The sequence below is a fragment of the Schistocerca cancellata genome, chromosome 1 (genome assembly GCF_023864275.1).
Source record: "Schistocerca cancellata isolate TAMUIC-IGC-003103 chromosome 1, iqSchCanc2.1, whole genome shotgun sequence".
Classification (NCBI taxonomy): domain Eukaryota; kingdom Metazoa; phylum Arthropoda; class Insecta; order Orthoptera; family Acrididae; genus Schistocerca; species Schistocerca cancellata.
The window spans coordinates 728,111,814-728,126,747 of NC_064626.1; the positions used below are offsets into that span (position 1 = coordinate 728,111,814).

The 14,934-nt window shown below is 46.0% G+C and overlaps 1 protein-coding gene across 6 annotated transcripts in view; it reads left to right on the forward strand.

Moving 5' to 3' along the window:
• LOC126185168 (peripheral plasma membrane protein CASK) overlaps positions 1–14,934 on the forward strand; it is a 530,963-nt gene that overhangs the window by 300,148 nt on the left and 215,881 nt on the right. For all 6 annotated transcript variants that reach the window (XM_049928023.1, XM_049928015.1, XM_049928042.1 and 3 more), the window contains exon 2: positions 9,994–10,185. In XM_049928023.1, coding sequence (XP_049783980.1) covers positions 9,994–10,185 — 192 coding nt within the window. The remainder of the gene's footprint in view (positions 1–9,993; positions 10,186–14,934) is intronic.

Here is a 14,934-nt window from a genome sequence, read left to right on the forward strand (position 1 = left end):
ACTGGGTGTTGTGTGATGTCCTTAGGTTAGTTAGGTTAAGTAGCTCTAAGTTCTAGGGGACTGATGACCATAGATGTTAAGTCCCATAGTGCTCAGAGCCATTTTTGAAGGCGCCAACTTTAAGTGTAACTTTTGCCTTGTTTCGCGCCAGGATAGCAGATTTTTGTGAAATAAATCTTCAACTATTTTGTGGCTGGAACAAGAAATTGCGGAATAAAGGTACACTGCAAGTAAGGAATTTTTCAGCCTACACGAGACTTCCAGAGCACCCTGGACGACATCGAGGGACCCAGTGCACTGGAATAATTGGCATTGCAGCGAATCTTCGAATGGAAGTTTTCGCCTTTCTGAACAGAAATTAATGCCTCCGAGACAAGCGATACTGGGCGCTTACGGCCTTCTCGACGGAGTAACAACAGTATTGCAAACTGTAGTGTCAGACTGCTGTGGATGACGTGGCCAACACAAAACAGTAGCTATCTGAAGTCTCAAACTTCTGCCGACTTCGAAGTAGGGACCTAAGTGTTCAAGAAAAGGGTTTTAGATAGGTCAGTATATGGACGGTAGTGGGTCCCTAAGGAGGCAAGCGTTTGCACGAGATCTACTGAACGCAACTCAGGTCACAGGCGTCACGATAGTTTTCAACCACATTATTATAGGCAGGGGTGAGGCCATCTTTCACCGCTTGGTACATTTCCATTCTCTTGATATAGTATTTTGAATGAGTCAACAGTTGTCAGCACTTTAGAAACTGAAAACGCAAATGACGTTGGGCTATATGACTAGAGACATTAGAAACAGCCATATAATGTGCAGCACAGTTTAGACTCCCCCCCCCCCCCCCCCGCCTTTCTTTAACTCTGATTCAGAGTTTAGTTTTAAGGCTTGTAAGCAATTTACAAGTCTGCTGGGAAACATACCTTTCACTACGTGACTGTTTCTGATGCTCAATTCGGCTGCAATTTGTTTCCAAAGCTGTTCATCAGCAGGCTATGGACATAGATAACTATAGTTTGACGATGAAAACATGAGCCACAAACTGGGTACAAGATAAATGCTTTCTAACATTCGTGGTTTGTGTTTTTCGTTGATAAGCTGTTGCTGAAAATGATATTATTATTATTATTGTGTGGTTTCTGTCCTTTAATTTTCTGTCTTGACCTATTAGATGTAGTACAATAAAAGTCCTATCTTTGAAAAGAAGTGACTGACAAGTATGTTGTTTCATGAATAATGGCAACCAAAGACGCTGTTCTGAGCAGGTAAATAAATGCTTAATAAACAAAAAATGGATGAATAAATAAAATATAAACTTTCTTGCCAGTTAAATACACGCATGGTACATCGAGCAGAAGACATTGTATCCTGGTATCGCTAAAGTGTTAGCAGAAGAAAGATGTGTGGGAAAAATCGCAGATGTCAATAAGTTTACGACTGTCACAGAGGGAAGAGATGAGCAGACAGACCAATCGTGGCACGGTTCTCTTGAATTTGGATACGAAGCTTTACCTCGCGGCACACTACTCCCGTTGCAGTCCCACAACTCTGAGCATCGTGAACATTGTGTGTGTGTGTGTGTGTGTGTGTTTTAGAGGAGGAAGTGGGGAGGGCTAGTGGCGCGGGATGTAGAGGGATCGGAATAATGCCCGGGATTTCGCTCCTGCGAGTAACTGCTGTCCCTCGGGACCGAGCAACTGTTGGCCTGCTTCCGCTTGCGCTGTCTGCATTACCTTTTCCGTTGCGATCTCGGTCAACAGGGACAGGAACGGAGTTTCCCTGGAAGCACTCCAGCGTCTTGGACGCCCGTTGCCGGTAACAAGAATCTCTACCGAAAGGGAAGAATGAACTAGCTGGCTGCTGTCTCACTTAGGTGCGTTGTTTAATTCTGTTGATCTGTTCCTGGTTTCTCATAAAATGAGGTAACAAGGATTTTCACCAAGTCCTCATGTTGCAACATTTTAAAGCTATTATTAGACGAATCAGTCTTATATACATGCCATATGCGTCGGTAACTATTAGCGAATCCGGAAAAGATCACAGTGTTTGTAAGATGCTGTTGACTTCCTCCAACTTGTCGCGAAGTGTCAGACGTCTGCCTGTATCGTGGGGAAGGCTGTGATGATCATGTATGTACATAATAGTGTTGTGTTTTAGGGTGATATCGGTTGTTCCTATATGACCCATTGCCCTCGAGTAATAACGCTGAGTAGCCGAGATTAACATTTCCATCCGATGGGAGGCTCACCAGAAACACTTTCAGCTACGGAGGTTAGTTATTTCGTGAGTACGTCTAGGAAATTGTCGTTGTTCAATGCTATCGCTCAAAAATGTATGACCAACACTATGCACTACGAAATATAAACTTAAAATTAATTTCTAACATAATATCTTTCGAATATTGCCAGGTTTGTAAATTAGGCGGTTTTTGTCTAAATCTATTCGACTATGATGTTTACCCTTTCTGAATGGGTCGATCGAAGCAAAGATAGTGTGATCATGGCGTCTATACCATTCTATGCTATACACGCCATGTCAGTTCGATAAAAGCCGCGGGACTGCTGCGGTCGCAGGTTCGAATCCTGCCTCTGGCATGGGTGTGTGTGGTGTCCTTAGGATAGTTAGGTTTAAGTAGTTCTAAGTTCTAGGGGACTTATGACCTAAGCTGTTGAGTCCCATAGTGCTCAGAGCCATTTGAACCTCGATAAAAACACGAAGAGTAGATATGCGAGAAAGGGGGAACACAATAGAGAACCCACAGACAGTTGCAAACGTTTCCCTAGACACGTTTGTATAAGGCTTAAGTATTTTGCACCAAAGCGTATGTGCAAATCTTGTTTTATTTCCTCTAGAAAGTGACTAACAGGAGGAAAAAAATCCACTTATTATTAATAGAAATCAGCTGAAAAGTGTGGAACTAGATCCAGGGGACTGCGTGAACGGGAATTGTACGCAATCACCACTCCTCTCCTTAGATAGAAATTTAGTTTTGAAAATTGGTTTCACACTCAGGAATCGAATTGTTTACCCGTAGGTAACGCCACCGATGTCGTGGTACAAGACGTTTGTCTTTATTAACCTGGGACAAGATATTCTTTTGTAGATGCCAGTCGATTGCCCTTCCTGTTTAAACATTAGTAGTGGTGCTGCAGGTCGCTTTTAATGAACAAGTCTCGTCTGGAGTATTGTAAGCACCGATCTCAAGTGGCGATGTGATTTTTTTTTTGGGGGGGGGGGGGATACGGCTGAGAGTTATCTCGCTGGGCATCGGCAGTTCATTCTGCTACGACCTCTGGGCACCGGCGCACAGTTTGTTCGTATTGCGGTCGAGCGTGGACGAATGAAATGGGAACAGCGGTTGGGGGAGGGGGAGGGAAATTAGTGCTCGCTTGTCCACTCGCCCTCCCTTCCCCACTTTGATGTGCTGCATCCGACAGTTTCGACAAATGCTGGAACAAAATTGCAATCTTGTTTTTCTTTTTTTCCCCTTCCTCCCACTGTTTTGGCTTTAGGGCATAGAGGTGCGGGCATTCTACGTATGACATCGTTCGCTTTGTTAAACCAAATGCGTAAAGTGATATGCTTTCTGGCGGTGGAAAGTTCTCATCACACAAGCGTACATTGTATGGAGCTTCAGTGTCCATTTTTTAACAAACAAAAGACACTTTTACGCATTCTGCTTCACATAGCAGAGCATTTTCAGTTTCGAAAATAATAGAGTACCAAATGTCATATTTCACCTGTTCGATTACTGAAAAAGCCGTGTGGACTACCTCATAGTGTTGATAGAACTTAAGGAGAAGCTACGCATGTATAAAGGAGAGTTTTTGACACGTCGGGCTCAACATTAATGCGAAGCAGAAGTTGCCTTATAATGTCTGCAAGGCTAAGTACTGGTTCTGGACATAGTGGGAGAGATGACTGAGACCACTAGCCGATGCTCTGCCCTCACTTAAGCTCGCACACAACTTTCCATCAAATTCCATACAATCGTAAAACTTCACTATTGTTGCAAACTCCGCACCGAGTGAAATGGCAGAGTAGTTGCGTCACTGGACTCATATTCGGAAACAACAGGGTTCAAATTCTCGTTGAGTCATAGAGACTTAGATTTTCCATGGTTTCCGCTAACCACTTGGGGGGGGGGGGGGATGCTGTTATCGTCCTTTCGAAAAGGCAGTGACCCATTTTCTTTTTCATCATTGTCCAGTAGCAATTTATGATCCGACCCAAATGATGAGGGGTCAACACTGTGGCAAATGGAGGTTTGGATCAGTTTTAGAAGCGTGCACGGATAGCTGAGATGGTTAAGGGTTAAGGCGACCACTCGCGATAAACGGAAAATCCGGGTTCGAACACCCGTCCAGCATAAATTTTCAGTTTCCGAACTACATCTACATACTCCGCAAGCCACCCAACGGCGTGTGGCGGAGGGCACTTTACGTGCCACTGTCATTACCTCCCTTTTCTGTTCCAGTCGCCGGCCGCGGTGGTCTCGCGGTTCTAGGCGCGCAGTCCGGAACCGCGCGACTGCTACGGTCGCAGGTTCGAATCCTGCCTCGGGCATGGATGTGTGTGATGTCCTTAGGTTAGTTAGGTTTAAGTAGTTCTCAGTTCTAGGGGACTGATGACCACAGCTGTTAAGTCCCATAGTGCTCAGAGCCAGTGTGTGTGTGTTCCAGTCGCGTATGGTTCGCGGGAAGAACGACTGTCTGAAAGCCTCCGTGCGCGCTCGAATCTCTCTAATTTTACATTCGTGATCTCCTCGGAACGTATAAGTAGGGGGAAGCAATATATTCGATACCTCATCCAGAAACGCACCCTCTCCAAACCTGGCGAGCAAGCTACACCGCGATGCAGAGCGCCTCTCTTGCAGACTCTGCCACTTGAGTTTGCTAAACATCTCCGTAACGCTATCACGGTTACCAAATAACCCTGTGACGAAACGCGCCGCTCTTCTTTGGATCTTCTCTATCTCCTCCGTCAACCCGATCTGGTACGGATCCCACACTGATGAGCAATACTCAAGTATAGGTCGAACGAGTGTTTTGTAAGCCACCTCCTTTGTTGATGGGCTACATTTTCTAAGGACTCTCCCAATGAATCTCAACCTGGTACCCGCCTTAACAGCAATTAATTTTATGTGATCATTCCAAAATGGTTCAAATGGCTCTGAGCACTATGCGACTTAACTTCTGAGGTCATCAGTCGCCTAGAACTTAGAACTAATTAAACCTAACTAACCTAAGGACATCACACACATCCTTGCCCGAGGCAGGATTCGAACCTGCGACCGTAGCGGTCACGCGGTTCCAGACTGAAGCGCCTTTAACCGCACGGCCACACCGGCCGGCTGTGATCATTCCATTTCAAATCGTTCCGCACGCATACTCCCAGATATTTTACAGAAGTAACTGCTACCAGTGTTTGTTCTGCTATCATATAATCATACAATAAAGGATCCTTCTTTCTATGTATTCGCAATACATTACAAATGGTTCAAATGGCTCTGAGCACTATGGGACTCAACTGCTGAGGTTATTAGTCCCCTAGAACTTAGAACTAGTTAAACCTAACTAACCTAAGGACATCACAAACATCCATGCCCGAGGCAGGATTCGAACCTGCGACCGTAGCGGCCTTGCGGTTCCAGACTGCAGCGCCTTTAACCGCACGACCACTTCGGCCGGCTAATACATTACATTTGTCTATGTTAAAGGTCAGTTGCCACTCCCTGCATCAAGTGCCTATCCGCTGCAGATCTTCCTGCATTTCGCTACAATTTTCTAATGCAGCGACTTCTGTGTATACTACAGCATCATCCGCGAAAAGCCGCATGGAACTTCCGACACTATCTACTAGGTCATTTATATATATTGTGAAAAGCAATGGTCCCATAACACTCCCCTGTGGCACGCCAGAGGTTACTTTAACGTCTGTAGACGTCTCTCCATTGATAACAACATGCTGTGTTCTGTTTGCTAAAAACTCTTCAATCCAGCCACATAGCTGGTCTGATATTCCGTATGCTCTTACTTTGTTTATCAGGCGACAGTGCGGAACTGTCTCGAACGCCTTCCGGAAGTCAAGGAAAATAGCATCTACCTGGGAACCTGTATCTAATATTTTCTGGGTCTCATGAACAAATAAAGCGAGTTGGGTCTCACACGATCGCTGTTTCCGGAATCCATGTTGATTCCTACAGAGTACATTCTGGGTTTCCAAAAACGACATGATACTCGAGCAAAAAGATGTTCAAAAATTCTACAACAGATCGACGTCAGGGATATAGGTCTATAGTTTTGCGCATCTGCTCGATGACCCTTCTTGAAGACTGGGACTACCTGTGCTCTTTTCCAATCATGGAACCTTCCGCTCCTCTAGAGACTTGCGGTACACGGCTGTTAGAAGGGGAGCAAGTTCTTTCGTGTACTCTGTGTAGAATCGAATTGGTATCCCATCAGGTCCAGTGGACTTTCCTCTGTTGAGTGATTCCAGTTGCTTTTCTATTCCTTGGACACTTATTTCGATGTCAGCCATTTTTTCGTTTGTGCGAGGATTTAGAGAAGGAACTGCAGTGCGGTCTTCCTCTGTGAAACAGCTTTGGAAAAAGGTGTTTAGTATTTCAGCTTTAGCCCGCATCTCGTGGTCGTGCGGTAGCGTTCTCGCTTCCCACGCCCGGGTTCCCGGGTTCGATTCCCGGCGGGGTCAGGGATTTTCTCTGCCTCGTGATGGCTGGGTGTTGTGTGCTGTCCTTAGGTTAGTTAGATTTAAGTAGTTCTAAGTTTTAGGGGACTTATGACCACAGCAGTTGAGTCCCATAGTGCTCAGAGCCATTTTTTATTTCAGCTTTACGCTTGTCATCCTCTGTTTCAATGCCATCATCATCCCGGAGTGTCTGGATATGCTGTTTCGAGCCACTTACTGATTTAACGTAATACCAGAACTTCCTAGGATTTTCTGTCAAGTCGGTACATAGAATTTTACTTTCGAATTCACTGAACGCTTCACGCATAACCCTCCTTACGCTAACTTTGACATCGTTTAGGTTCTGTTTGTCTGAGAGGTTTTGGCTGCGTTTAAACTTGGAGTGAAGCTCTCTTTGCTTTCGCAGTAGTTTCTTAACTTTGTTGTTGAACCACGATGGATTTTCCCCGTCCCTCACAGTTTTACTCGGCACGTACGTGTCTAAAACGCATTTTACAATTGCCTTAAACTTTTTCCATAAACACTCAACATTGTCAGTGTCGGAACAGAAATTTTCGTTTTGATCTTTTAGGTAGTCTGAAACCTGCCTTCTATTACTCTTGCTAAACAGATAAACCTTCCTCCCTTTTTTTATATTCCTATTTACTTCCATATTCAGGGATGCTGCAACGGCCTTATGATCACTGATTCCCTGTTCTGCACTTACAGAGTCGAAAAGTTCGGGTCTGTTTGTTATCAGTAGGTCCAAGATGTTATCTCCACGAGTCGGTTCTCTGTTTAATTGCTCGAGGTAATTTTCGGATAGTACACTCAGTATAATGTCACTCGATGCTCTGTCCCTACCACCCGTTCTAAACATCTGAGTGTCCCAATCTAATCTGGTAAATTGAAATCTTCACCTAAGACTATAATATGCTGAGAAAATTTATGTGCAATGTATTCCAAATTTTCTCTCAGTTGTTCTGCCACTAATACCGCTGATTCTGGAGGTCGGTAAAAGGAGCCAATTATTAACCTAGCTCGGTTGTTGAGTGTAACCTCCACCCATAATATTTCACAGGAACTATCCACTTCTACTACACTACAGGATAAGCTACTACTAACAGCGACAAACACGCCACCACCGGTTGCATGCAATCTATCCTTTCTAAACACCGTCTGTGCCTTTGCAAAAATTTCGGCTGAACTTATCTCTGGCTTCAGCCAGCTTTCTGTACCTATAACGATTTCAGCATCGGTGCTTTCTATCAGCGCTTGAAGTTCCGGTACTTTACCAATGCAGCTTCGACAGTTTACAATTACAATACCTATTGCTGCTTGGTCCCCGCATGTCCTGACTTTGCCCCGCACCCTTTGAGGCTGTTGCCCTTTCTGTACTTGCCCGAGGCCATCTAACCTAAAAAACCGCCCAGTCCACGCCACACAACCCCTGCTACCCGTGTAACCGCTTGCTGCGTGTAGTGGACTCCTGACCTATCCAGCGGAACCCGAAACCCCACCACCCTATGGCGCAAGTCGAGGAATCTGCAGCCCACACGGTCGCAGAACCGTCTCAGCCTCTGATTCAGACCCTCCACTCGGCTCTGTACCAAAGGTCCGCAGTCAGTCCTGTCGACGATGCTGCAGATGGTGAGCTCTGCTTTCATCCCGCTAGCGAGACTGGCAGTCTTCACCAAATCAGATAGCCGCCGGAAGCCAGAGATGATTTCCTCCGATCCATAGCGGCACACATCATTGGTGCCGACATGAGCGACCACCTGCAGATGGGTGCACCCTGTATCCTTCATGGCATCCGGTAGGACCCTTTCCACATCTGGAATGACTCCTCCCGGTATGCACACGGAGTGCACATTGGTTTTCTTCCCCTCTCTTGCTGCCATATCCCTAAGGGGCCCCATTACGCGCCTGACGTTGGAGCTCCCAACTACCAGTAAGCCCACCCTCTGCGACTGCCCGGATCTTGCAGACTGAGGGGCAACCTCTGGAACAGGACAAGCAGCCATCTCCGGCCGAACATCAGTATCAGCCGGAGACAGAGCCTGAAACCGGTTCGTCAGACAAACTGGAGAGGCCTTCCGTTCAGCCCTCCGGAATGTCTTTCGCCCCCTGCCACACCTCGAGATGACCTCCCACTCTACCACAGGTGAGGGATCAGCCTCAATGTGGGCAGTATCCCGGGCAGCCACAGTCGTAGTCCGATCGGGGGATGCGTGGGACGAGCTGGCCGTCCCCGACAAACCTCCATCCGGACCCCCACAGTGATGCCCATTGGAAACAGCCTCAAGCTGTGTGACCGAAGCCAACACTGCCGGAAGCTGGCAGCGAAGGGATGCCAACTCAGCCTGCATCCGAACACAGCAGTTGCAGCCCCTATCCATGCTAAAAACTGTTGTGCAAAGAACGTCTGAATTAATCTACAGGGAGCACAAACAAATCGACACAAAATTTAAACGGTTATTAAAATACAAGATTGCCTAGTAAATGCAGTAATGCTGCTACTTGCGCACTGCTGACACACTGCTTGGCGGCGGAAGGAGGCTACGCGATTTTACACTATTCAGGTACTAAAACGCGATGCTACAACTATCAAATACTATAATATGCCCGAAATTTAGGAATTTAAACAATGCAAGCACCAAATACACGCAAAGAAATTAAGAATTAAACTATGTAACAAATACGTACAGGCCTTTTGGCAGTGAAGGATCCAATCAAAAGTCGGCGCATCAACAATTATAGTCTTCTTCATATACACTGAAGTTAACTTGACATTCGAGATAGCTGCCGAGTGCTCGTAAAACAATCTCTCAAGTTTTCTGTGTTCTGTCAGTGGATATCCCGAGACGTAAATGGGAACCTCCGTGAACATTCGAGTGCTCAATGCCAGTGCGAGAGATGTTGTAGAAGGCAACACCATACAGAGAAATGCTGACAGTGTGGAAGGCGGCAGAATGCCTGTAACACAAATAAAAGCCAGCGAATCTCTCCCACACTGCTCGTTGGCCGACTACTTTGTAGGGTTAGTCTGAACTCGAAAGTCAGGAAGATAGTGGCGTGTACCTTCCTAGATCGAGAAGAGCAGTTATGAGACAGGGAACAAAACAATCAGGTCATATCGTGGTTAGAATTTTGTGTTAACCTCAATCACAAGTGATCATGTCCATTTCTGCTAAAGCATTGTGATACTCAAACCAGTACTTACCACTCAAATCAGACTTACTGGTGCCTTAGCACTTTGATCTCAGTGACACCGAAGATGTGACGTGAGGGGCCATGTTGCTGTTGCAGGCGCTGCTACAGGCGCACGACGTGGTGGCGCACGAGGTGTACGGGGAGGACGCACTGCGCGTCACGCCGCCGCCGCTGCTGCCCTATCTCAACGGCGGCGACGACCTGGACGGCCCCAATGGCGACATCGACATGGAGAACGTGACGCGCGTCCGGCTCGTCCAGTTCCAGAAGAATACGGACGAGCCCATGGTGAGTACACTGCCCTCCTACGCTCTCTCCTCTCCTCTCCTCTCCTCTCCTCTCCTCTCCTCTCCTCTCGCCCTTCCTCCCACCTGCCACTCTCACTATCCCCTCTCCCCCAGCATCTCCTAACTATCCTCTCTCTGTCCCTAAACCCTCTCTCCCCCCTTATCCCCTCTCCCCCTGCTATTCCCCCTCTTTCTCCTCTTCACTCCTTCCTCTTCTCCAACCTCACCTCTTGTTCTTCCCTCCACCTCCTCAATCCCCTCCCTCCCCATCCCCTCAAACCTGCCCTTGTCTCTCTTCCATCCCACCCTCCTACTCTTTCCCTCCCCTCATCCCCTCTCTACACTCCTCACCCTCTCTCCCCCTCAACTCATCCTACCCCTTCCCTCCTCTCCACATCGCCCTCTCCTGTATCCCCCTCCCACTCTCTTTTTCTCCTTTTCTATTCCCCTCTCTTCTATTCTGCATCAGTTGTAGAGGTGTGACAGTTTGCGTTGGCTTTGTTTCTGCATGCTTACCAGTGACAGTCATAAAGTTTTATTACCCTGGAAAATTATGCTGCGACTGTGAAACTTAGTCATGAAGTTAATTCTGTAGACATCCATTGAATCTGTAACATATTCCCCACCAATGGATGGCTTGGTGGAAACCTTGCTTGTAGAAGTCTTGGCTTTTCGTGAAATGTTCCACACTGAAAACCATCTCGTCGTCATTGTGGGAATGCCTGCTGTAATCTAATCAGGAGTCTCTGTTGGTATGCTCCAGTGATAGTTGGCTCCATACGAGCAAAGTCTGGTAGCATCACACCACGATGATCCGAAAAAAACACTGCACATCACCGTATCCTAGGATGGCCCGGTCTTGGCTGTTTTTGGCGATGGTGAATCCACCTTACCACTGCATGTTTAACGCCTTTGTTTCCAGTCATAGTGATATACCCACCAGTCGACCATGGTGATAAAGGCGGCTAGCAAAGACATCTGAATTGGCCTTGCGACGGTTCCTAACGGTTACTGCTGGTTTAGTTGCTTTTCCAAACAGCATCCCACACTTGTTAACCAGTGGCATCTATACCTGTGGTTACTAATACTATAGGCACTTGGGCTGTACACAGTTCTGTTTAAAAAGAATAGCTGGATGTAATCATAGGGTCACGCCGCGCATGTCTGCTTTCATGCACCCTGCAGCTATCTCAGCGCAAATAACAACCTGTAGCTGTAATCCTACAGTCAGATAATCTATGCGTTGGCTAGAATTGCGAGTTAACAAAGTACACAGAAATACGAAATAAAAGTGAAATTACAAGGGCTCTATTCTAACCACTGTAATTGATGTAGGTGACAGAGAATTGTGTTGAATAATGTTACTCTATAAAGGACATCTGAGAAATAAACGAGAAATGGTCATATATTAAATTAAAATGCAGACTGGAAATACTCTTATCGAATGCAGTAAAGTTACATTGAGAGCGTTACAAGAATGGTAGCGAAATCCCAAAGCTAAATAGTCCTCAAAGATATGCAGAACTAAGAGTCCTACACTGAAGCACATTGGGACATATCGAAATGTAAGTCCCTTCAGGAGTTGGAGTATAGTAGCAGCCATTCGCTGCCCAGCATCAATGACCTACACAATCGCGTTTCACTCGTTACCACAGATAGGTCAGCCTGCTTCAAGCACAGATGTAAAAGTATCCAAAATCGCGCCCTTGAGCTCTTCCCACAAAAAAAGTCTCACTCTCCACTTGACCCCCGTAGTGTTCTACTACTGTCTCCTTTTCCATTGCCTGGAGGCTTCTCCACCAAAAATACATCGTTCTTAAGCTCTACAACCAGTCATGCCTGCAGATTTTAGACCTGTGTTATCGTGTGGGGATTTGTAGAATTCCCATTGACATCAGGGGTCCACTACCCAAAGGAATCAGTTACTCGTGCAGCAGAGTACTTGTGGGGTGCACAAGAGGATTTTTTCGGCTAGGCGGTAGTTTGACGTGCTCTGATGAACACTCGCCAGTCGCCACGCAGCAAGGGAAGTCAGCTGGCGTTCAGAGTAAAGACACTTCGATTATCAAAATTTTATCAATGAACTGTCGAAGTAATCGTAATAACGTTAGCGAATTTACTGCCCTCCAGGAAATTTCTCATGCACAAATTATTCTTGGGGACAGAGAGCTGGCTGAAGTCCGACGTGGCAAGCTTTGAGATATTTAGCGAGTCGTGGAACGTATATCGGAAAAAACAGGTTAGAGGCCATAGGAAGGGCAGTATTTCATTGCAGTTCACAAAAATATTGTCTCTATTGAGGTCGAAGTTAAGTGTGACAGTAAAGTTATCTTGTCACGTATGATAGGTGTAGGTGAAACCAATTTGTTGGATGTTTTTAACGGCCACCAAATTCCGCTGTGACAGTTCTAGAATCATTCTAAGAAAATCCATGATCAGTAGTGCATAAATACCCACGTCATGCGATATTAGTTGGAGGTGACTTTAAGCTACCGAGTATAGACTGGGGTGCCTATGGATTCGTTGCAGGGGTACAGACAGACAGTCATGCGAAATACTTTTGAACACTTTTTCTGAAAACTGTCTTGAGCAGCTAGCTCGGCAACCCACGCGCAATGGAAATATCGTAGACTTTTTAGCACAACAAATAGGCTGGATATTATCGAAAGTGTCAGTATAGAAACGGGGATTAGCGATCACAATGTCATTACAGCAACCGTGGTCATGAAAATTAATAAATCAGTTAAGAGAACGTTTCTGCTAGATGCAGCAGGTTAACAGTTTCACATTGACAGTGAATTGACATCACTTAGTTTCAGTAATATGGACGTAGCGGAAGTATGGGCTAAGTTTAACGACATTGGACATCGTGAGCTGGAGATTACGTGTCTAGTAAGTGGATAAGGGATGGAACAGACCCATCATGGTTTAATAACGAAATACAAAAGGTGGCGAGAAAGCAGAGGCTGCTCCTCCCTGGTTCAAAAGAGAACGCACAAACGACGACAAGCAAAGGTCAGTAGAGAATGTGCGTCTGTGGAAATATCTATGTGCGAAACATACAACAGCTACCACCGTCACACCTTAGCAAAAGATCCGGTAGAGAACACGAGAAAATTATGATCCTTTGTCAAATCGCTAAGCGGGTCTAATGTTTCCGTTCAGTCCGTTGTTGACCAGTCTGGTGCAGCAGTTGAAGATAGGAAAACGAAAGCCGAAGTTTTAAATTTCACATTCAAGAAATCGTTCACACAAGAGAATCGTACAGACATACCGTCATTTGACCATCGGTGAGACTCCCGTATGGACGACATAGTAGTAATCTTCCCTGGCGTAGAGAAACAACGGAAAGATTTGAAAGCAATTAAGTCACCACGTCTGGATGGAATCTTGTTTCGGTTTTACAAAGATTGTTCTACGGCATTAGCTCCTTACCTACCCTGCGTTTATCGTGAATATCTCGCGCGCAAACTCCCAAGCGACTGAAAAAAAAAAGCGCAGGTGATTCCAGTATACAAGAAGGGTAGAAGAACGGACCCGCAAAATTAAAGACCAGTATCCTTAACTTCGGTTTGCTGCAGAATCCTTGAACATATTCTCAGTTAGAATATAATAAACTTTCTTCAGACTCAGAAGCTTATGTCCCCGAATCAACATGGTTTTAGAAAGCATCGCTCGTGCGAAACTCAGCTTGCCGTTTTCTCACATGATATACTGCGAACTACGGATGAAGATTTTAGATTTCCGGAGGGTGTTTGACGCAGTGCCCCATAGCAGATTGTTAACGAAGAGACGAGGATATGGAATAAGTTCACAGATATGCGAGCGGCTCGAGACACTTCTTTAAGTAATAAACCCAATATGTTGCCCTCTACGGCGAGCGTTCATTAGAGACAACGGTGTCGTCAGGAGTGCCCGAGGGAAGTGTAACAGGACCGCTGGTGTTCTCTACATACATAAATGACTTGGCGTACAGGGTGGGCAGCAATCTGCAGTAGTTTGCTGATGATGCTGCGGTGTACGGTTGCGGCGTCGATGTTGAGTGACTGTAAGAAGATACAAGACGACTTAGACAAAATTTATAGTTTCTTTGATGAATGGCAGCTAATTCTAAATGTGGAGTCCGCCTCCGTAGCGTAGCGGTAGCGTTACCGCCTACCACGCAAGGGGCCCGGGTTCGATTCCCGGCAGGGGACTGGGTGTTGTGTGACCATCATCATAATTGACTCGCAAGTCGCCGAAGTGGCGTCCACTAAATAGGACTACTTACAATGCGGCGGCCGAACTCCCCCGAATGGGGCCTCCCGGCCAACAATGCCATACGACCATTTCATTTCATTTCTAAATGTGGAAAAGTATGAGTTAATGAGGATCAGTAGGAAGAACAAACCTGTAATGTTCGGGCACAATATTACTAATGTCCTGCGTGACACAGTCAAGTCGTTTAAATATCGGGGCATAACGTTGCAAAGCGATATGAGTTGGAACGAGCATGTGAGAACTATGGTAGCAAAGGTGGATCGACTTCGGTTTATTGGGATAATTTTAGGAAAGATTAGTTCACCTGTAAACGCATAGAGGAAGCTGGTGCGACCTATTCTTGAGTGCTGATCGAGTGTTTGGGATCCGTACCAGTTCGGATTGAAGCAACACAAGGAAGCAAGCCGGAAGCGGGCTGCTAGATTTGTTACTGATAGGTTCGAACAACAAGCAAATCTCACGGAGATGCTTCGGAAATTCAAAAAAATGG